Here is a 23,083-nt window from a genome sequence, read left to right on the forward strand (position 1 = left end):
CCGCTACACCCAGCCGTCTTGGGGGCTGTCCCCCGCCCTTCTTACCTGTTCTGGCCGCTGGCCCTGTCTGTCGCTGCTGCCGCCAGATCTAACTACTCAGATTAATTCTGAAATTCACAATAAGAAGAACAAAGCAACATCTAAAAGTTAAACGATTCGCAATAAGAAGAACAAAGCAACATCTAAAAATTAAACATTCTCTTCCCCCCAGCTAAAAGTTTCATTTAAAAATTATCAGAAAATCTTACTTTAGACAGTGACTGGAAGGTGTCCTGCAGATTCCTGCTGGAGCAACCAACTTGAGACCTTCGTGCTGAAGCAAGTCAGGTGCTTAATAATGCATGCTGGGATTTGTAGTTTAAGTGCTTTCTATATTTGCTAGTTCAGTTTCCTTCAGCTTTTTTAAAAAGGGGCCACAGGATTAATGTACTTTATGTGTGTGCTTGCTGCCATCTGGTGGTAATCACATAGAACAGCTAACTCTAAGTAGAAGGTGAGAAGTGGCAACAAACCAAAGCAGCTGCCCTGGAGTGGATTTCTATTCACTGTGACTCCCTGAGGGTCAGGGTAGAACTGTGCTCCATAGGGTTTCAGTGGCTAATTTTTCAGGAGTTGATCTCCAGGCTTTTCTTCTGAGGCACCTCTAGGTAGAGTCAAACCTCTGCTGACCGTTAACCGTTTGCACCCTCCAGGGAATCCATAGCTTACTTTGGATGCGGAAATCGTTTCCTACACTTTGACCTCTCTAGGACTCCACAGTTAGTTTGTGCCTAAGCCTCAGGCCATATGCTGTTCCAGGATTGTTGCTGTTGGTAAGTGCCATGGATTCTGACTCACAATTACCCCATGTGGCAGAGTAGAACTGTCCCATAGGATTTCCTAGGTTATAAACTTCATGGAAGCAGATTACCAGGTCTTTCTCCCATGGAGCTGCTGGGTGGGTTCCAGTTGTCAATCTTTCTATTAGCAGCCAAGACCTTAACCATTATAGCAGGGCTCTGGGGTTAGTCAAATTTAAATGAGCCAAAAACTGCATGTGGAAGATAGTAGGGCAACAAAATGGAAGGAACCCAGGTCACTGAAGATTCTGAGCCTTCCTGGCCCAACACCACGACTTTTCTAAGTGAGGAAATGAAAATTCTATCAAGTTTAAGGTACAATTTTTGTTGTTACTTTGTCACATTCAGCCTGATCTTTGTACACATTTAGTGGCAGAATGCAGGCCTCGTGACTACTGGGGAGTGGGTTGAGGGTGGGGGTGTGTGGAGCTTGAACAAAAAGTGCAGAGGCTTGAAAGGAAAGAACACCTTGGAAAACAGGTCAAATTTGGCTGAAGAAAATGGAAAAAAGCTTGAAAAGAAAAAAAAAGGTTTTGCTGAAGAGAGCAGAGATAAGATTCAAAACAAAGAACTAGATTATATGAGCCCTCTAGGCTAGGCTAGTAAGCTGTATTTTGTTAGACTATCAATTGCAGAGTGATTGTAGGTTATTTGTGTACGTACTTTTAAGTGGATTCATGTACCACTCATTCAACTCATTTCCCTTTCATTTTATAAAGGGTATAAAGCAGAACCTCTCCAATTCCTAGCTTCCTGGGAACAAAGACCTGGTCAATGGAATGTAGGGTGGTATTTCTGAGGACTTCCTTCTTGAGTAGAAAGGCAAGGCTTCTCTAGAGCTGTTATAGCTTTTGATCATTCCCTTCCTTTTGCCTGGAATGTAGATATGATGCCTGGAGACATAGTAGGCATTTTGTGCCTTAGTATGAGATCAAAAAGTACACATTAAAGATAGAGCAGGACAAATGAAGGAACCTGGCTCCTTGAAGACAACCTTCTGGCACCAGCCTTAACTTCTCTGGGCTTCTGAAAGAAAAACAACAAAAAAGACAACCTAGAAGAAATGGACAGACTTCTAGAAACACAAATAAACTCACTGCTGTTGAGTCAAATCTGACTCATCAGTGACCCTCACTATTGAAGTAGATCACCCAATCTTCCTTCCAAGGAATGGTTGGGGGTTTGAACTGCCAGCTTTCTGATTAGGAGTCAAATGCCTTAGGGACTATGCCACCAGAGCTGCCAGAAACACAGTACTTAACCTAAAATAACACAGACTGAGGTAGAAAATTTGAACAGATTCATGACAAAAGAAGAAATTGGACATGCCATAAAAAAATTACCAACAGCAACAACAAAGAGTTCTGGCCCAGATGGTTTCACTGGGCAAGTCTACCAAACATTCAGAGAAGAGTTGACACCAATCCTACTCAAACTGTTCTAGAACAGAAAAGGTTGGAATTCTCCCAAGTTCATTTTATGAAACAAGCATAATCCTGATACCAAACCAGGCAAAGACACCATAAAAAGGAAAACTACCAATATATATCCCTCATGAATATAGACACAAAAATCTTCAACAAAATCCTAGCCAATAGACTCCAACAACATATCTAATAATAATAATAATAATCATACATCATTACCAAGTGGAATTCATGCCAGCTATGTAAGGATGGTTCAACATTAGAAAAATAATTAACATAATCCATCACATAAATAAAATGAAAATAATCACATGATCATATCAATTGATGCAGAAAAAGCATTTGATAAATCCAACACCTATTTCTGATAAAAACTCTCAGAAAAATAGGAATTCCTCAACATAATAAAGGGCATATATGCAAAACCTACAGCCAACATTATTCTTAATGGAGAAAGACTGAAACCATTCCCCTGGCGAACAGGAACCAGTCAAGGATGCCCTCTATCACCACTTCTATTCAACATTGTATTCAAAGTCCTAGCCAGGGCAAGAAGGCAAGAAAGGGAAATAAAAGGCATTCAAATTGGTAAGGAAGAAGTAAAACTACCCTATTTGCAGATGATATGATCCTATACATAGAAAACCCAAGAGACTCAGCAAGAAAACTACTGGAACTTACTGAAAGATTCAGCATAGTGTCTGGATGCAAGATGAGCACACAAAAATCAGATGGATTCCTCTACACCAGCAAAGAGATCTGTGAAAAAGGAATAAGGAAATCAATGCAATTTACAATCACTACCAAAAAGATAAACTATATGGAAACAAATCTTACCATGGACAGAAAAGACCTATACAAAGAAAACTACAAAACATTACTTCAAGAAACTATAAGAGATCTACATTAATGGAAGAACATACCATGCTCATGGACAGAAAGATTGAATGTTGAGAAAATGTCAATACTACCCAAAGTAATCTATACCTTCAATGCAATCCCAATTCAGATTCCATCAACATTCTTTAAAGTATAGAAAAACTAATCAGTAATTTTATATGGAAAGGAGAGAGACCTCAGATAAGCAAAGCACTACTGAGGAAGAACAAAGTAGGAGGTCCTACACTCCTGGATCTCAAAACCTGCTATACAGCCACAGTAGTCAAAACAGCCTGGTATTGGTACAACAACAGACACACAGACCAGTGGAAGAGAATTGAAAACCCAGGAGTAGATCCATCAACCTGTGGTCAGCTGATCTTTGACAAAGGGCTGAAATCCATTACATGGGGAAGAGATAGTCTCTTTCACAAATGGTGCTGGCAAAACTGGATATCCATTTGCAGAAAAATGAAACAAGATTACACAAAATTACACACAATTACACAGTTACACAAAAACTAACTCCAAAAAGATCAGACTTAAAATGTGAAACCTAAAACTATAAAGTTCATCAAAGATAAAATAAGGGCAACCTTAGGGGCCCTAATTTATGGCATAAATGGATTATCAAGCATAATCCAAAACATAATCCATAGCAGAAGACAAACTAGGTAATTGTGACTTTCTAAAAATTAAATTCTTATGCATATGAAAAAACTTCTCCAAGAGTGAAAAGAGAACCTACAGTTTGGGGAAAAATATTCAGCAATGACATATCTGACAAGGGACTTATCTCTAAAATTTATAGAAAACTCCAACACCACAACATCAAAAAGGCAAACAATCAAATTAAAAACTGGGCGGAAGACATCAACAGAAACTTCACCAAAGAAGATATTCAGATGGCCAACAAACACGTGAAGAAATGTTCACAATCATTAACCATTAGAGAGATGCAAATCAAAACAAACAATGAGATACTTTCTCATCCTGGCACTGATAGCAAAGTTCACCAATACAGAAAATAACAAATGCTGGCAAGGATGTGGAGAGATTGGGACTCTCATACAGTCCTCCAAAACAAAACAAAACAAAACAAAAAAAACCAAAATTCACTGCCAACGAGTCATTTCCGACTCATAGTGACCCCCATTGGGTTCCCAAGGCTGTAAATCTTTACAGTAGTAGATTGCTCCGTCCTCCTTCCACAGAGCAACTAGTGGGTTTGAACTGCTGACCTTCTGGTTAGCAGTCAAGCGCCTTACTCACTACGCCACCAGAGCTCCCATACATCCCATACACTGCTGGTGGGACTATAAAATGACACAACCACTGTGGAAATCAGTATGGCAATTCCTTAAAAAGTTAGAAATAGAAACATCATTTGATCCAGCAATCCCATTACTAGGTATATATCCTAAAGAAGTGAGAACCAGGACACAAATAGATACATGTACACCCATGTTCATTGCAGCACTATTCATGATAGCAAAGAGATAGAAACAACCTAAGTGCCCACCAGTGGAGGAATGGATAACAAAACTGTGATAATACACACAATGGAATACTATGCAACACTGAAGAATAATGTAGAATCCACATAATGTGGATGAAGTTGGAGGACATTATGCTGAGTGAAATAAGTCAATCACAGAAGGACAAATACAGCATTAGTGCACTATTGTAAAAAGTCAAAGAAAAGGTTATACACGAAAAGAAGTTCTTTTTTTTTGTTGATTACCAGGGATGGGAGGGGAAGGGAGGTTAAAAAAAAAAAAAGAAAAGAAAAAAAATATACTGAATATATATATACCAAAATAATATATATGGAAGCTTGGTGGCCTAGTGCCTAAGGCATTTGACTGCTAACCACCAGCCACTCCTTGGAAGGAAGGTTGGGCCATCTACTTCCATAGAGATACTGCCTCAGAAACCCAAGGAGGGGTCGCTATGAGTCGGGATTGACTTGACAGCAGTGAGTTTGGTAATAAACCAAAAATAAATATATATAAACCAGACTATTAGCAATTACCAGAGGTGGGAGGGAGGGAGAAAGAGTACCTTTTGTTAGTGGGGCATTGAGTTCATGCTAATGGTAGTGGAATATTTTGGAAAAGGATAGTAATAATGGTAGCACATGAACAATGTCATCAATGTCCCTGGAAGTTGTTATAGTGGTAAATGTCTTGGTATGTATGTTTTCAGCACAATCAAAGTAAATTAAAAAAAAGAAAAAGAAAAAAATGAAGTCCTTTTTAGATCATTGCTTTTCAAGTTTTCTGTTACTTACAACTAAGCCTGTTCCTAACAATCACAGTGTACACACAGTCAGAAAATCTTGAATGAGTCCTAGATCTTTCTCTCACTAGTTAAATAAGTCATTTAACTTTCTAAACTCAAGATGTAAGATGAAGGGATGTGAGGAAGAAAAATTCAGCATGTGAAACCATCAGTACCATGTTGGATACTCAAAATGTATGTACTCAATAAATGTTAGTGATGATTTTTATGGAAGATAAAAAAAATATATATATAGGAGCTCTGGTAGCATAGTGCCTAAGGCACTTGACTGCTAACCAGAAGGCTGGCGGTTCAAACCCACCAGTTACTCCTCAGAAGGAAAATGAGGCAATCTACTTCCATAATGATACTGCCTCGGCAACCCAAGGAGGGGTCACTATGAGTCTGGGCTGACTCCACGGCACATACCAACAACAACAAATATATATATTTTCTGTGTTTATGTGTGTGTGTGTGTATACACACACACACACACACATATACATAGAGATGTATAATATATGATTTAAAAATCCCCCCCCGACCTTGAGCTTAGCTTGTGCATGTGCCCAAGTGAGGTTTTGGGTAAAATTGTCCCCTGCTCCCCACTGTAGTGTGTGTCTAATGATCTGTAATCTCATCCTGGCTTTAATAACAATGCCTTTCCTTTGAATTTTGAGGATTTCAGAATAGGGTTAATATGAATATAAGGTATAAGTGTTCTGTAATCAAGACTAACTCCAATATTCCTTTCTTCCTTAATGCAGTTTTCTTCAGCTTCCCATGTTGATTCTTAACAATAATGCTTATTTGAATATCACCCAAGTCACTTAAGTCACATGATATTGTGGGTATTTGTCACCCATCTGTATAGGTACTAGACTGCATTCTTTAAGGCTAGGCACTTATCATTCTTCCCTCTACAAATTCCAAGAAGACAGTGTCTTGCAGTGTCTTGACCAGTTATCAGCATGCAGTAGGTGTCCATTAAATATTTGCTTAGTAGCAGTATCTCAATAACATATTTCCAAGCCATGATATTTTCAAAAGCCTTATATGCATATGAGAGCTGGGCAATGAATAAAGAAGGTCACAGAAGAATTGATACATTTGAGTTGTGGTGCTGGCAAAGAATATTGAATGTACAATGGACTGCTTGTTGTTGTTGTTGTTGTTATGTGCCGTCGAGTAGGCCCCGACTCATAGCGACCCCTCCTTGGGTTTCCGAGGCAGTATCACTACGGAAGTAGGATTGCCCAACCTTCCTTCCGAGGAGTGGCTGGTGGGTTTGAACCGCCAGCCGTCTGGTTAGCAGGCAAGTGTCTTAGCCACTATGCTACCAGAGCTCCTGCAATGGACTGCTAGAAGAACGAATAAATCTGTCTTGGAAGGAAGTGCAGCAAGAATGCTCCTTAGAAGTGAGAATGGCTAGATGTCGTCTTGTACTTTGCTCATGTTGTCATAGGGACCAATCCCTGGAGAAGGATATCACACCTGGTAGACAGTCAGTGACAAAGGGGAAACCCTCAATGAAATAGACTGACACAGTGGTTGCAAAGATGGACTTGTGCAGGGTAATGACGGTGAGGATGGGGCAGGACCAGCAGTGTTTCGTTCTGCTGTACATCGCTGTAAGTCAGAACTGACTCAATGGCAACTAACAAAAACATGAGCAATAATTTCATATTTTGTCTCCTCTGGTCCTGACTTTTCAGATCTTTTGAACATCAACTGCTCACACTGTTGCTTTCTGTCTTTTTTCTTTTTTTTAATTTAACACTGTTGGCTTCCATTATTGGCTTTATTATTAATCCTTGACAATCATTCACAATATTGAAACTCAGTTCATGAGCTAAGAACTGGATACCTAACAGCTACTACATTTTCAATGGTCTTAGTTTTACTATCCAGGTGAATTTAGCTGTTCTGGTTACCTAGTGCCACTCTGACAGGAATATAGCACAAATGGGGTGGCTTGAACAAACAGGAGTTTATTTTCTTACAGTCTGGAGGCTTTAAGTCTGAGTTCAAAGTGCCAGGTTCTAGGGGTTGCATGAAAGCCCCTGAACTTTGGGCTTCAGCTCGGCCTTCTGCTCCTGGCCCACTGAAACTTGTGGCTTTTCTTCACTCAGACAGCTGTTGGCCACCAAGACTGACAAGCCCACGGTTGAAAAGTAAAAAGGCACAGTCCCGAGGTTACCAAACAACACGGCAGGCCATTAATTAAAGTCCCAGGGTTGGCAGATCATGGCAGGCTGCTGAAGAACAACACGGCTACAAGCAGGGTTCAAGCATGCCATAAACTAGAGACCTTTCCCCAGGGCTTCTCCTTATACACAGGAAGCAGACTGCATCCCTAAGGCAGCTACTCAGCTGCTCATGGTAGATACCACCATGGAGTTAATTACCAGTCTCATCATGGGGAATACTACATCCAGCTGCCTAGCTACTCAACCAGGACCAGCCAAGTTGACACACATTACCTACCACATTAGCCAATAACTTTGGGTCACTCTTTAATTCGGAAGAGGAGCAGACATTGCAATGAATCAGACCTGTAGCTCTGCTAAAGTGTGATTCTTGGGCCAGGGTGGAATGGAGAAACAAGACCAAGGGATAGGTCTTAGCCCTAGTGAATGCTTGTGATAGTATGTTAGGATAAGGTTTAATACCCAATCCAGAGAGTCTGGAATGATAGGTATTATGCAATCCATAATCTCTTCCTTTGAATGAATTTTCTTAACAAAGAGTCAAGGATACCTCAACATCATTTTACCTCTGTTGAATAATCTTAATGCAACTTACTTTTGTGTGTGTGTGTGTGTGTGTGTGTGTGGTGTTTCTGTTAGATGATGCAAAAGTAAAATAGGGATACTCTCAAAAAGCATAGTTCTTAGCCTTTTATAGGGTCACAGATGCCCTGAGAATATAAGTATGGAGCTTAGTATTCTGAAAAAATAAATCCATAGACAGAAGTTCACATGAAATTTCAGTTTTACAGACCTCATGAAGTCCAGCCATGGGTGCCCTAAGTATCCGTGGGGATCCCAGGTTTTGGAAACCATACTCTGACAGAAACTCTGAGGCTGCTTCCTCATGCCTAAAACGAAGGAGGCAGAACCAATAATCTCAGGTTTTTTTGGGTGGGAGTGGGGTGGAGCAGAATGAAGCCTAGTAACAAACCAATTGAGTGCTTGTACTGGGTCTGTGGTGGGTATATAACAGAACAATGAGAAAGAACTCTTATAGTTATGACACCAAAACAAGAGTAGGAGTAGAGAGTTAAGTACACAGGTCCTGTTATCCTTTAACGATTAAATTCAGAAAGCATGCACACATGTTCATAGTAAAATCTTGAAACTCAATGAGAGGAGAGCCAAACATACCCTACCACCCCACCAAGGAACCATTAATATTACACAGAGATGATGATTCAGAACTACTAAGGAAACATTTATTGAATGTACAAGGTATTAAAAGAGGAGTTTATAATTTTGTTAATTAAATGTTTTATATTAATTTATGCATTATGCTTTGGAATTACACAAGTAATATGTGGATAACTTTACATTAATAAAAATGTATACATAGAATGCATACATGGAAAGACTGGAAATTTCCATCAATAACTTTATTCTTTACAAAATATATAAATAAATAAAACCTTTCAGCTTCCAAAGCATTAAACCACATTCAAGAACACGGCATTGACATTACTATTCTAAATTACTGGAATGAATGAATTTCCTATTCTAGTGGTGAAGTGAACACTGAATTAAGTTGGACTGTGACATCTTTGCCAAGAAGAGACACACAAAATGGCAAACATGGTCATTTCCAAACAATGACTGCTGGCCCCCAGGCAAGTGACAGCAGAGGAGTTACTGGGTTTTGCATTCAGGCACATCTTTTCCGGAAGAGGTGTGCCAAGAACCAGACTGAGGGTCCACATTTTCTGCTCCCACTGTGTGTTCCTCTGAGAAAGGAAAGAAACCCAAAATTAATTCTATTAAAAAAATACACACACACACACACACACACAAAACCAAGCAGAGCTGGAGGGGAAAAGAAGTAAAGAGAGGAGAGATAAAAGGAGTGAAAAATGGCAATGTGGTCATTAGTTTGTTATCTGATCACTAAAAAAGGGTATTTCACTTCATCAGATTTTGAGAAGTTTATTTTCCATTCTCTCAGAAAATGCATCATCAATGTAAGTGATTAAGAAAAAATGAAAATCCAAAGTCTTGTTTTATACGAGGGGTTCATCGTCAAAACCAACTATTTGTGCTAGGAAACCATTTTATACAAGAAAGAATAAAAGCTTATTTTAAATTCATCAGAGATTCAAAGTGAATCAAGCATGGACTAATTTAGCTGGATTTTCCTATTTTTAGAGGGAAAAAAGGTGTGCTACACAAATAGTATACAGATAAGAGAATATTTAGTCATCTTTGGAAAACTTTCTTTAAAAAACCTTTAAAAAACATTTCAAGCAGTATTTATAAACAATGTTCATTTTCAAGTTACTATATTCATAAAAGTTAATCTAACATAACTGGTCTTGGCAATTATCTTAATTTGCTGAGGTAATTTACTTTTTATAATTCAAAGTAAACATTGAGAATTTTCTGGATTAATATTCTTACTAATTTAAGCTGGAACTATTTTCTTTAATTCTGGGTTGGTTTTTGATTTATGGATACTTCCAGCCTACTCTAATTTATCTTAACAAAATATAAATCTGCCAGACAGATCCATACATTGGTAAAAAAAGATGTAGGCATTTTTATTTGCAGTTGCCTTAATTCATATTACACTTACACTTCTGCCACCATCAGATAAATAAAAGGTGATTATAAAGGTTTCTCAGTTTTTGAGACTCCTAAAATATGATGTGTGGTGTATGTGTAGCAAAAATTCTGCATAAGGCCCTAGACAAGGGAAGGTACTAAAATATTTCAGTGAAAAGAGCAGTTCAAACATATTGCTTCCAAATGGCTTTGTGCCTTACTATGTCCCTAAGAGCACTTTCAGGCTGCCAAGGTGATCTGATTTCAATGTGTAATAACATGAAAGGATTGATTTCATTTTAATCACAAAGTAGAGCACTCATAAACCTTGGCAATCTTTGTTTATAGCTTTAAATGACTTAGAAGCTTAGTGTACAATTTTGTTGCTTCAGAATTCAGTAGTTGCATAATACAGTATTTCTAGCAGGTAGAAACACTGTCACAAAAGTCTGCAGCTGAATAATTCTTTTTAAACAGCCTTAAGCCGGGGACCATACACACCTAGGCATGCAGTAAGTGCTTTATGGTGAGAAAAACAACAAGGAACAGGATGCTACCTAGCTTTCCCTACAGTCCTTCCTGCCTCTGTGAACAGTACCCTGCAGAACTTAGCACTGCTGATTCTTCTCCAAAATCTCCCCATCTCTACTGCACCTGCCTGAGTCCAAGCTACCAGCATGTCTTGCTTAGACAACTGCCATAAACTATTCCCCCTATTATTTGTTGGCTACTCCACAGCTGAGATGATTTGCAAAATTTATAACTCATCATATTCCCCTGCCCACTGTTTAAACTCTTTCAAAGGCTGCCTCTAAATGCTTTCAGGATAAAGTAAAAATTCCTTTCTCCAATCTAAAGTCCTACATGTCTGGCTCTTACCTCCTTCTGTGGCCTCTCTGACTCCACCCACCCATGCTTGACCTCACTGTGCTGGGGCCCAAACCCCTCTCCTGGTCATGCTTCCTTCTACCCCAGAGCTGTCACTGTTCCATCTACCTGGCATGCTTTTCCTGCTCCTCTTTGTTTAGCTAACTCTGGATTTCAGTTCTTCCTCAAGGAAGGCATATTCAATATTCCTAAAACATTACTATATGCCCTCATAGTCTTTTAAACCCTGCAGTTTTACTTATATTAAGGTCTGGATCTTCCATTAGACTGTCAGCTCTGTGAGGACAGAGATCATGCCTGGTTTTGCTTATCAATGTACCATCAGTGTCTAATAACTGATGCATAAACCAACAACAAACTGCCATCAAACTGATTCTGACTCAAGTGATCCCCTTTGGGTTTCCGAGGCAGTAAATCTTTATGGAAGTAGATTGCCCAGCCTTCCTTCCATGGAGTGGCTGGTGGGTTTGAACCGCCAACTTTCTGGTTAGCAGTCAAATGCCTTAGGCACTACACCACCAGAATTACTCCTCATTGATGCATACTAGGAGCTAAAAAAAATATTTGTGGATTGAATGAATAGTGAATAAGTAAGTGATGCAAGTCTATGATCTGGTTCATGTAAAACGAATATAATGGTATATAGGTAATGCTGACCCATGGAACTGGTAAGAAAAGCTTTTTTAGTAAAATAGTTTATAGGGTAGTGTCTTTCTCATCAGAGACACTTCTCTACTATTTTAGGAGAAAAGCTGAGGGTTTAAGAGGCAGAATAAAGATTTCACATGGAGTAAAAAGGGAGTGCACTCCAGGGCTGTGCTTTGGAGACACTGACTTTTCACACAGGGACAGACAGCAAATGAAGCCTGAGCACTGTCACTTGCTCAATTACTTCTCGTTTAAATTTGCCCTTAGGGGCCACATATTATACATGAGTTAAAATCTTTACCAAAGTAATCACTGTATTTACCTACCTGGGCAAAGGCCTAAACTTGAGTTATCAAAATAGCGAACTGGATGAGCTGTTGGAAAAGACTTTGATCGGCTATCAAAAAACCAAGAGTTTGGCGACTCCTTTGGGATAGGATCTTGTAAATTCTCTTCCTTACGTTGTGAAGGCGTATTTTGTCTATATTTAGAAGGTGTTCCAGTCACTTTAGGAGACTTTGGGGAATTCTCACAAATAACTTCTTTATGAGCTTCTCTTTTAAATGTTCTATCCTTCCACGCTTTGATTTCTTTAGAAAGACGACGATTGTTGCTTAAATGTGGGGGGAAAAAGTAGACTGTAAGATTGTTCAATTCCTGACATACAGTCACATTGCATTTACATTTCTACCTAATGTTTCTTCTTTGGACAATTTCCACAGTTCAGAAAATGAAATGGGTCTATATCAATTGAGGAGTTGCAGTAAATTCCCTTGACGACAGTCTTGAAAAGAAAGCTTAGAATATGATATTAAGTTTTCAAATGAATTAATGATATCCAGAATGGCTTATCTAATGCTACTTTGCTACAATAATTTCATAAATTAATTGCCACCACCATTCATTCTGCCACCGGACAGAAACCTGGGAAGTAATCCTAGAGTCCTCTCTCCTTAATTCTAACAGTCAGCCAAGTTTGTTGATACAACTTCATAACCATCTCCCAAATTCATCTCCTTATTTCTAGCTTCTTCAGCACCACTCTATTCCATGCCAAAATATTTTTGCCTGAACTATCATAAACAGCTTCCTAATTGAGTTTCCCTATAACATGCTAGCAGCCAAGATGTGATCTGAGCTTCTCAGGGCCCTGCCTAAAATCTTCCACTGGCTTTCTATTACATTTTGGATGCCATATGACTTCCTAACAACGATCCATAAGGCTTATGTAATCTCGACCCAGTTATCTCTGGCATCTCACTTTGTACCATACTGTTGTTTCAAATTCTACACCCTGGACACTAGACATCTCCCAGTTCCACCAACAGGTTATTTATCCCAATTCAAAGCCTAGACCTCAGCCTAGAAGACTTCTCCCTCTTTCCTTTCATCTAGCCTAATTCCTACTAATTTTTTAGATTTACTCTCATATATTAGTTTCTTATCATCCCTCCTCCCCCAACACACAAATCTAGATAAGGTTAGATCCCTCTAAAATACTCTCTCATAATGTCCTACTTAGTTTTATTAATAGCACTCAGGTAGTATTTATATAATTGTTTAATGCCAACCTTTCTTCCACTGCATCTCAAGTCACTGCTTTGCACAGATTCTAATCTTTCATAGGCTGAAAAGCCAAGTAAGTCTATTAGCATTGATTATAAGGTATAAGTAAGTAGGCTAGGATAATGGACTTATGGGGTTCTCTTTTGAATAAAACCTCATTGACTAGGGTATATTGACCTCTAACTGTATTTAAGCTGATCCTTCAATTTCTTTGTTTACTTCCTGGTTCTTAGCTGAGTTAAAAATAGGTCAGTTCCTGGAAAGCAGACATCTAGAATAGTTTTAACACAGCCTTATTTCTTTCAAAAAAGACACTATTACATAAGGTCTAAAAATTACTTTCCCCATAATGTGAAGGGTTGCCAACTGCAAAAACATATATATGTATGTGCATATACTACCCCCTCAACATGGAATAGCCACAGGCATGATAGCTCTAGCATGTAAGCAGATCTTACCTTAACAGCTCATTCTGTTGCTTTATTAGCTGTTCATTTTTCTGCTTTAACTTAGAAACTTCACTTTCTAGTTTCATATGTTCACTTTTCAAAATTAGAACTTTTGTGCTTTGTACAATCCCGCTGCCACCTCCACAGGTTATGGCTTTATTTAATGGCTGAGAATCAACATTTTCTGATATCACTGTGGGAAGCAAATAAGTCTTATGTTTAATTGTTTCCCAAGGTCAAAATAAAGGAATTATTACTAAATGTAACAAGCTACTATAAAACCCAAAACATCCTAATCACCATGTCCTTGGAAGTCATCCTGGACTTTTCCTTCACCCTCACCTCCTGTGCCTAACTGATCATCAAATCAAAATACATCTAGAATCCAAATGCTTCTCTACACCCCTAGTCCATTACCATAATCCAGGTCACTAAGATCTTTCCCATGACTGCAGTAAAAGCCCTCTCAGTTAGGGCAGTCCTTCAATGCTCTGTCCTCTCTATCTAGGAGTGTGTTTCTAGGGTGTATTTCAATCCTCAGAGTTAGTCAGTGCATTATAAGTACTCAACATACATTTGTTAACTAAGTAAGCCTTAGAATATTGCAGCATATATTAACTGTACACAAATGTTCATTGCAGTACTGTTTACAATAGTCAAAAGGTGGAAACTACCAAATGTCCACCAACAGATGAATGGATTAGAAAAGCAAACAAACAAATGAACAAACAAAACATGGCATATGTGTACAATGGAGTGTTAATCTGCTATAAAAAGAAATGAAGCCCTGACACATGCTACAACATGGATGAATCTTGAACATATTATGCTGAGTGAAAAAATGTCCATCACAAAAGAACAGATATTCTGTAATCCCACTTATATAAAACAGACAGATGGATAGAGACCAAAGTTTATTAGTGGTCACCAGGGGTGGGAGAGAAGGGGAGAAGAGGAGTTTTTGCATAGGGGGTACTGAGTTTCTGTTAATCACTGGTGATGGAGAAATCTGGAAATGGATAGTGGTGAGGGTTGCACATGATTAATGTAATCAATATCACTGAATTGTGCATGTAAAATAGATGCATTGGCAAATGTTTGTTATATAATTTTTCACAATAAAACAACAACAAACTTTAGCATAATTCTAACTAATGGCAACACATAGTGTACTAGCATATCTTCATATACTGTAGTAAGAACTACTGCCCCCTTTCATGACAATAAAGAAACAGTCAATGTTAAAAAAACAAACATATATTATTAAGTATTCTAGACTATGTGTGTAAAAGTAACGTAAGGGACTTTGTTTTATAAACTGCAGGTAAAGTTGCATAAAAATGTGAGGTGCCTGTGAAGTAAAATAATCCACTAGGTTAGGAAGTTCCTGGTGATTTAAGAAAGAAGAGTGGGGCAGGGTTGGGTGAGATATCTAAATTTTGAGTGCAGGTACAACATATACCTGAAGGTCACTTACAAATCAAGAGTAATTAAGCTAACATTTCAACAACAAAGAATCCTTGGTTCTATTTTTAGCCCTTGATGTTCTACAGGTAAGAGCTGTGATTATCCTACAACAGACACGAGGGAAGTTCAAGCCACACTGCTACTACTCCCACTCTACTTTATTTTTTAAAAGAAGTACATAGGCAATAACACATGCAAATATCATCTTACATTTATGTGGAAGTTAGCATTTTCATGTTTTCACACACATCTTTGGTTTGATTCTCACAACAAACACGTAAACTAGAAGGTCAGATGATGTCACCTTGATTCCACAAAACCATTAAGCAAGGGCAGTCAGTTGAAAGCTCAGGCCCCTGACTTTAGTTCTCCTACACAAACCTGTTCCTCATATTCTCTAGCATTCTCTTTTCAAATGAAACATGAGAGACAGAAACATGGATGCAAGTATAGTGTGAAGAATGTATATGCAGAAATTTGACCATTAGACCTAAAAGCTGTATCTAAAATCAATTCAAAGAGTTGTGCAAAGAAGCATCAACTCAGTATTTTTGATATTAAGAACAATGAATATATGTTTACTTATTTTAACTGTGTACAGATTATAATTTAGTAACTGCATATAGTTAAAATCTATTAAGAAATGTGTTTGTATTTTTATCGGGAAGGGTTACTTCTACTTTGATAGTAAAGTCATTCTTTTAAAGTGTGAAGATATCTTCAAATAATATAAAAAATCTGATAATGCAAAAACAAAATTCATACTTTTCAAGATTCTATAATGGATAAACAGTTGGAGCTTTAGCAAACTAAGGAGATGCCACAAGATAAATATGATCCCAGTGAATTCATTTTAAAAAAGTTCTTTCCAAAGTAGTGGTTAATTCAAGTTTACTCTTGACTACCACATATATAATTGCAATCTTTACAATGTATAAATACACTGAGATGTAAAATGGAAAGGATCTAAAAGTATTTGGACTTTCCATAAAGAAGACGAGGCTTACTAGTCTGATAGAGACAGGTGAAACCCTTGAAACTATGACTCCTGGTCACCCTTCGGGCCTGGAATTGAACTTACTCCTGTGGGTACCAGCCAAACAACAGACAGGCGTATAGGGTGAACATTTACACCAGGTGGCTACACTCCTTAGAACAATCAACCAAGGGAGATCAGAAGGGCAATATTTGCACAGGAAGATAACTCAGAGGGCAGGAATGCATGGGAAAGAAGGATGCTAGAAAAGGGTAGCCACAGGGAGGAAGTGAGAATTGAGCAGTTACATGTATGGATTGCAATCAATGTCATGAAACAAAATATAACTGTTGCATGGAAAATGAATTTGCTCTGTAAACATTCACCCAAATCACAATAAAAAAATGAAAAAAAAATTGCATTTTTCACTTACTTGAAGTTTCCTGGGCCTGTTGGTTTTTTCTAAGATTTTCTTTTAAGAGCCTTATAACTTCTTTTTGATATTCAACAGTAGCTTTTGTAAAAGTGATTCTAATAAGAACAACAATAAAAATATGTAAAAGTCTAACAACTAATTTTTTAAGGAAGACTAAACAGAACTGATCTTAGGGGCAGTTCAATTTTCTTAACATTGTGAAGCCAGTTCTTCTTAAGTTTCTGAAGGTGCAACAGCTAATAATTGGATAATGAGCCAAATCATATTTGGAGGCATCATAAAAAAAAGTAACTGAGCTGTTACCATGGGTCCTAACAACATCCTGAAGGGACAACAATGACCAGAGCATGAAAGAAAAAAGCAGCTCCTTTCTACATTGCCAGGAAAGCAAACCCTGATGACAGCTTTGGTCTCCATGATACTGTCAGAGGTCAAATTCCAACCATTAACTTACACTTTAGTCAGCAAGGATAACTTTTCAAGACCTTCTGCCTTTCTTAAAGACTATGAAAATGTCTACTGACTTTATTCTATAAATAAAATTGCTTTCTATGATTAAGAACTTAATAGGTATAAGTTTCATGAAAGCCAACAGTCTTATCAATGGAAGAGTGGCTAGACAGTGTGAAGATTCAGAGTGCTACTTTTCTTTTATTCCCAATTGGTATTAGCCAAAAGTTAGGTTTTAGCTGAGATATATATTTAAAGATTTATTAAAGACTATACATATGTTAGATGGGTGACAAATGGCTTCCAAGTTTAGCAGAATTACTAAATATTTATTAAAGTTTAACAGAAAGAACATAGTAGCCAGAAGGGATCTCAAAATCAAACAGACCAAATTTGTTGAGGCTGAGTTGATTTTGACTCATAATAACCCTATAGGACAGAGTGGTGCCTGTAGGGTTTCCAAGGTAGTAATCTTTATGGAAGTAGACTGCCATATCTTTTTCCCACAGAGTGGCTGGTAGGTTTGAACCGCAAACCTCGACTTGACAACAAGAAAGGATCTTAAGAAATTGTATATAAAACTGTCCTCTTATCGATTATGAATGTGAAGACCAGATAGATTAAATAGTTTAAGGTGATGCATTATTAAGTGGCAACATTGTACTGCCAATTCAGTTTCTCTGACTCTCCATTTAACATTCTTTTCCTTATACCACAAAGAATTTTAGGCCTGCTATTATATATAACACTATATGTAAGTAAGTAAGTAAACAAATAGGGCATATGGTTTTGGGCTCTAGGTATCTATAATCTAAAAGGAAATACAATCCTGACACAAAAACCTAAGAGGAAGAGCAAAGTTAAGAGAAATAATGCAAATCTTAGTCACAGTGCTAAATATACACACTCAAAGGTTTTCAACATTCATGTACTTTGCAAGCATAAAAACTCCATTTTAAAGCTTTTTATGTATAATTGGCAAGTAGCATGCAAACACATTGCATGTTATTAATCAGAATTGTGCTTATTTTAAAAACTTTGTTTATGTAATAGAATTTAATGAAATTAAAATAGATTATATATCGATTTAAAAAGAAGTAACAATATTTCTACAAGATATATTTTTAAAAGTTAACAAGGGAAAAGAATTTATATAGTTTAGAAAGGAAATTTTAAGCTATTAAATTTAGGCAAAGACATACTCCTTTTCAAACTCCTTGGCATTTTTCATCTTCTCTAGGTCTATTTTCACCAGCTTTGTTTTGAGGTCTTCAATTTCTTCTTTATAGGGCTCAGCTCCTAAAGCAATTTTATCCTAAGTTTTCAGAGAGAGAGAAAAAAAAAAAAAACAAACTAAAGTAATTATTGAAATAGTTTCAATTCCAGCAAAGAGTGGATAACTGTCTTTGATCCAATAGGAACATTTAAAAATAGCAAAAACTCCAAATATATGAAAGATAGGAAAGGAATCGATTTAAATAATAAAATGAACAATAACTAGGTATTTGTTGTGAAGGTTATTTAAAGCTAATATAACCAAATGCACTGCTGTCGAGTCGGATCCAATTCATAGCGACTCCTCCTTGGGTTTCCAAAATGGCACCACTACAGAAGTAGATTGCCCAACCTTCCTTCAGAGAAGTGGCTAGTGGGGTTGAACCACCAGCCTTCTAGTTAGCAGTCAAATGCCTTAGGCACTATGCTACCAGAGCTCCTAAAGCTAATATATAGGGAACATTATTTTCATATCTTATAACAAATACTATTTTTTCCAGTTAAAAAGTGATATACCTAAACAAAATGACACAGAAAGCTTGAAAATAATGAAAGGAGTGGGCAAGGTAAATCAGGAAAATGAAATAAAAAGATACCAGAGCAACAACATAAATATCAAACTAGGATTGAAATCAGAGCACAAAGCAATACATAGCATCATCAGGAGTACTGTGCACTGAAAGTTAAATCAGTGACACAAGCATTTCCTTTGGCCACTACATAATGAAAGAAAGAAATCAGTCATCCATAACATTATTTAAAATAATTATTGTACCAGATAGATCAAATTAAGTTTATTCTTCTAGATGTATTTTATTTTGCATCTATGTTGCTAAGAAATTTTCATTGCTTCACTAGAAAAATAAGTCTTTTGAGATTCTGATTTGAATTACATTAAATTTAGAAGGTAATCTGGGAAAAACTGATAGTTACACGGTATTTCTCATACAAGCACACAACACCACCAAGCACATTATTTGGGTTTCCCACCCAGGAAATGACATATATCTTATTTGTAAATCAAATGTTCCATTTCTTTTTATACTTTTATGATTTCTTTCATATATGCAACCCTCATTTTTTTTATGAAGGTTAGTCATTCAAGTATTTTATTTGAGATTTATGGCCATCATAAATAAGACCTTCTTTCTCACATCACACAGGTTCTCCACAAAGTTTTAGTGCAGTTTAAAGTTTTAACAAATTCACTGCGATCTGACATAAACAATTTGTAACGATACAACAGAGAAAATTTATTCAGAATTTAAACAAAATTATTGATCCTTCAAATTTCTTTTAGATGTACTCAAATAGTGGTGAATCAGCTGAAAAGTTAATATCCTTGCCACTAGTTAAACCTTAAATTAACTCTGTTGATTTTTTTCCCCTAGATTTATATGATATAGAGAAGTAAATTTCAAAATTTCAAACTGTACAAAGATTTTAGACATCCAGCATTTTCCTTTCTCTCCCCACGGATGCTATACAAAGTCAAACCCATTATATTGTTCTAAATGGTTACTCCTGGTATGAAGGAAAGATATTTCTCTCTCTGTAGACACTTGTGTGAATCTATACCAAAAATTGAGGATATGTGTTACTTATTCTATCTTTCTTGAACCAGGACACTTCTCTCTGTTCTCCTCTTTCCTCACTGACTGTTCTTTCTCAGGATCTTTATCTTACTGCATAAAAATGAGTTGTTGTAGAGTTGATTCTGACTCATGGCAACCCCATGCACCTCTTTTCTATTTTACTCATGCCTTCGGTGACCTCAACCTGTCTCATGACTTCTATTTGCTGATAATTACTCAAATTTATAACTCCAGTCTGGACCTCTCCTTGATATATCCCTCCATCTAAGTGATATCTCACCTTGTCTAATAGGCATCTCAAAGTCAACATATCAAAAACTGAACTCCAATTTTGCTCCACCTCTTTCCAATCTGCTCTTCTGGCAATGTTGCCCATCTCCACAAATGGCAACTCCATCCCTTCAGTTGCCAGGACAAAAACTCTGGAATCATCTTTGGCTCTCATACTATACACAGAATCTGTCAGCAAATTTTGTCGTCTAACCTTTTAAAGTACACAGAATCCCACTTTTTTCACTGCTACCACTCAAGTTTAAGGCACCTCATCTCCCACCAGGATTACTACACTAGATCCCTAGATGTCTGTAAATTGTTACTGTAACACCCTTAAGCCAAAATCTTCCAAAGGATATCTATCTCACTCAGAATAAAAACCAAAGTCCTTGTAACAGCCTCACTGTCACTGAGTTGATTCTGACTCATAGCAACCTCCATTGGGTTTCCCAGGTGGTAAATCTTTATGGAAGTAGATTGCCCAGTCTTCCTGCTGTGGAGTGGCTGGTGGGTTCAGACTGCTAACCTTCTGTTTTGAGGCCTTTGCATTTGCTATTTCCTTTGCTTGGAAGATTCTTTCCCACCACATGGCTCACTCCATAACTTCCTTCAGGTCTTTGCTCAAATGTCATCTCCCCTGCATAAAAGTACATCTGTTTCCCCACATACCCCACCTTTACTCAGTACTTGTATATCCCTTTTCTGGCTCAATTTTTTCCTATTATACTTTTCACCAGATGACATACATATTTACTGGTTTATTTTCTGTCTCCCTGAACCAAAATGTAAGCTCCATGAGGACAGGGGAAGGGCTTTTTTTTTTTCACTGCTATATACATAGGATCTAGAATACATAGTAGTTGCTCAACAAACATTTGTTGAATGAATCAAAATACAATCATTAAATTACTTGTAAGTATTCTAAAATCTTATAGGTGGTTTACTCGGTTTCTACATATACCAACAATTGGCTAAAAAAAAAAAAAAAAAGATTTTTCTCTTTGCCTCTCTGTTTTATCTCTCATTAAACTGACCAGAATTTTAGAACAATGTTACATAACAGAAAGAACAAGAATTCTTGACTTGTACCTAAGTTTGTCTGGAATGGAGAGACCTCAGAGCAGGAACAGAATACTTAAATGCCTATTAGGGTTGGAGTCAAGTAGCAGAAATAGGAGAATGTTTGAGGTTAAAACAAAAGAATGTTGGGGATATGATGAATGAGGACATTTTTTTTGTTACAAAGCAAGCAGGTCATATTAAGCCCAAGGGCCACCATGTTGGGCTCAGTAACAAAGACTTTATGAAGAAAAACAATTTTAAAATACATTTATCTAATAAAGAGTGTTACATGTTTAGATAAGGAGCTCTGGTGGCATAGTGCCTAAGGCATTTGACTGCTAACCAGAAGGCTGGCAGTTCAAACCCATCAGCCACTCCACGGAAGACTGGACAATCTACTTCTGTAAAGATTTACCACCTCGGAAACCCAAAGGGTGTCACAATGAGGTGGAATCGACTTGATGGCAATGAATCTGGTTTTGGTATATATTTATATAACAGGCATTTCTTGAAAAATGGAGAAAATACATATTTCCATATAAACTATAAAAAATAAATTTGCATGTGTTTTAAAAATTCTTTTTCTAAAGATAAAAATAAGCATTATTTTGCATGAAAACATATTCTTTGCATTTCACTTCTAAGTTGTTTACTGTTTTGTTGAGGAATTTGTTTATGTATTTATATGGAGAGACTCAGTAGGCTCTGGAGTCAGGATGGCTATAATCTTTATGAAGCCACTTGCCAGATGTGGATCTACTGCGGTGCCACTGGGTGGGTTTGAACAGATAACCTCTGGGTTACTAGCGAAGTGCAGATCATCTACATCACCTGGGGGGTCTTTAAGATGCTTACTTTATTATTATGATTATTTTTGAAAAACTTGAATATTAAACTTCAGACATACACAGGCAATAGGGAGTTGTGGTAAAAGGGAAGAATACTGAACCAAAATGACCTCCACATCCAACAATAAGGTAAAAGGCAAAGAATAATTCTTATTTGTAAAATGAGTTTCTTATGTTACCTGGAGTGCTTGGATAATTTCTTTTGCTTTTTCAAGGCATTTATTTGATTCATTAACTTTTGCTTGAAGCTTTATTATCATGCCATTAGTCTTCTGAAGTTCTTTCTGCATCTTTATAATCATGCCTTCCTTATGCTTAGCACTTTCTTCAGCTTCACGTAGTGAAGTTTCTAGATCTTGAATTTTCTATTAGAAAAGTATATATACATAAAAAGTGGCATAAATACAGAATCATAATATACATTTGAGACAAAGGTGGTCATATCTGGCAGTTGTCACCTATTGATACATTGCACTAACAAGGGACAGAAAGAAATCAAATGTCACCTAATCTATAGACATTGTTATTTTTTTATTCATTCAGAAGTTGATGATTTTGTGGGTTACAAAAATGTGAAAATTTACATGATAAAGTTTAGTATTTATATTTTTTACTGTTTAGCATAGGATTCAGTATATTAAATAGGAACTCACTTTAGAAATTAATACCACTTAAAGTCTATCTGTTAAAGAAGGACATTATATAATGATTAAAGGATAAATTGAATAAGAAGACATAACAATAATAAATATCTATGGACCCAATAAAAGAGCCCCAAAATACAGAAATCAGACTTTGATGAGTTGAAAAGTCAAACAGATGCTCCACAGTCATAGTGGGGGACTTTAATACACTACTTTCAATGAAAGATAGAACAACTGGAAAGAAACTCAACAAAGATGCAGAAGAGCTAAACAATACAATCCACCAAC

The 23,083-nt window shown here is 37.0% G+C and overlaps 1 protein-coding gene across 1 annotated transcript in view; it reads right to left on the bottom strand.

Moving 5' to 3' along the window:
- Positions 1-9,309: 9,309 nt before the first annotated feature.
- Positions 9,310-23,083, bottom strand: part of CENPE (centromere protein E) — a 123,432-nt gene continuing 109,658 nt past the window's right edge. Inside the window, exons 43-48 of the mRNA XM_042782660.1 lie at positions 22,331-22,516; positions 18,301-18,413; positions 16,646-16,743; positions 13,779-13,962; positions 12,081-12,367; positions 9,310-9,404 (exon numbers count right to left, since the gene is read on the bottom strand). Of these exons, the coding sequence (XP_042638594.1) occupies positions 9,310-9,404; positions 12,081-12,367; positions 13,779-13,962; positions 16,646-16,743; positions 18,301-18,413; positions 22,331-22,516 (963 nt within the window). The remainder of the gene's footprint in view (positions 9,405-12,080; positions 12,368-13,778; positions 13,963-16,645; positions 16,744-18,300; positions 18,414-22,330; positions 22,517-23,083) is intronic.

The sequence above is a fragment of the Orycteropus afer genome, unplaced genomic scaffold, assembly GCF_000298275.1.
Source record: "Orycteropus afer afer isolate SDZICR_OR568_19922 unplaced genomic scaffold, OryAfe1.0 scaffold00403, whole genome shotgun sequence".
NCBI lineage: Eukaryota > Metazoa > Chordata > Mammalia > Tubulidentata > Orycteropodidae > Orycteropus > Orycteropus afer.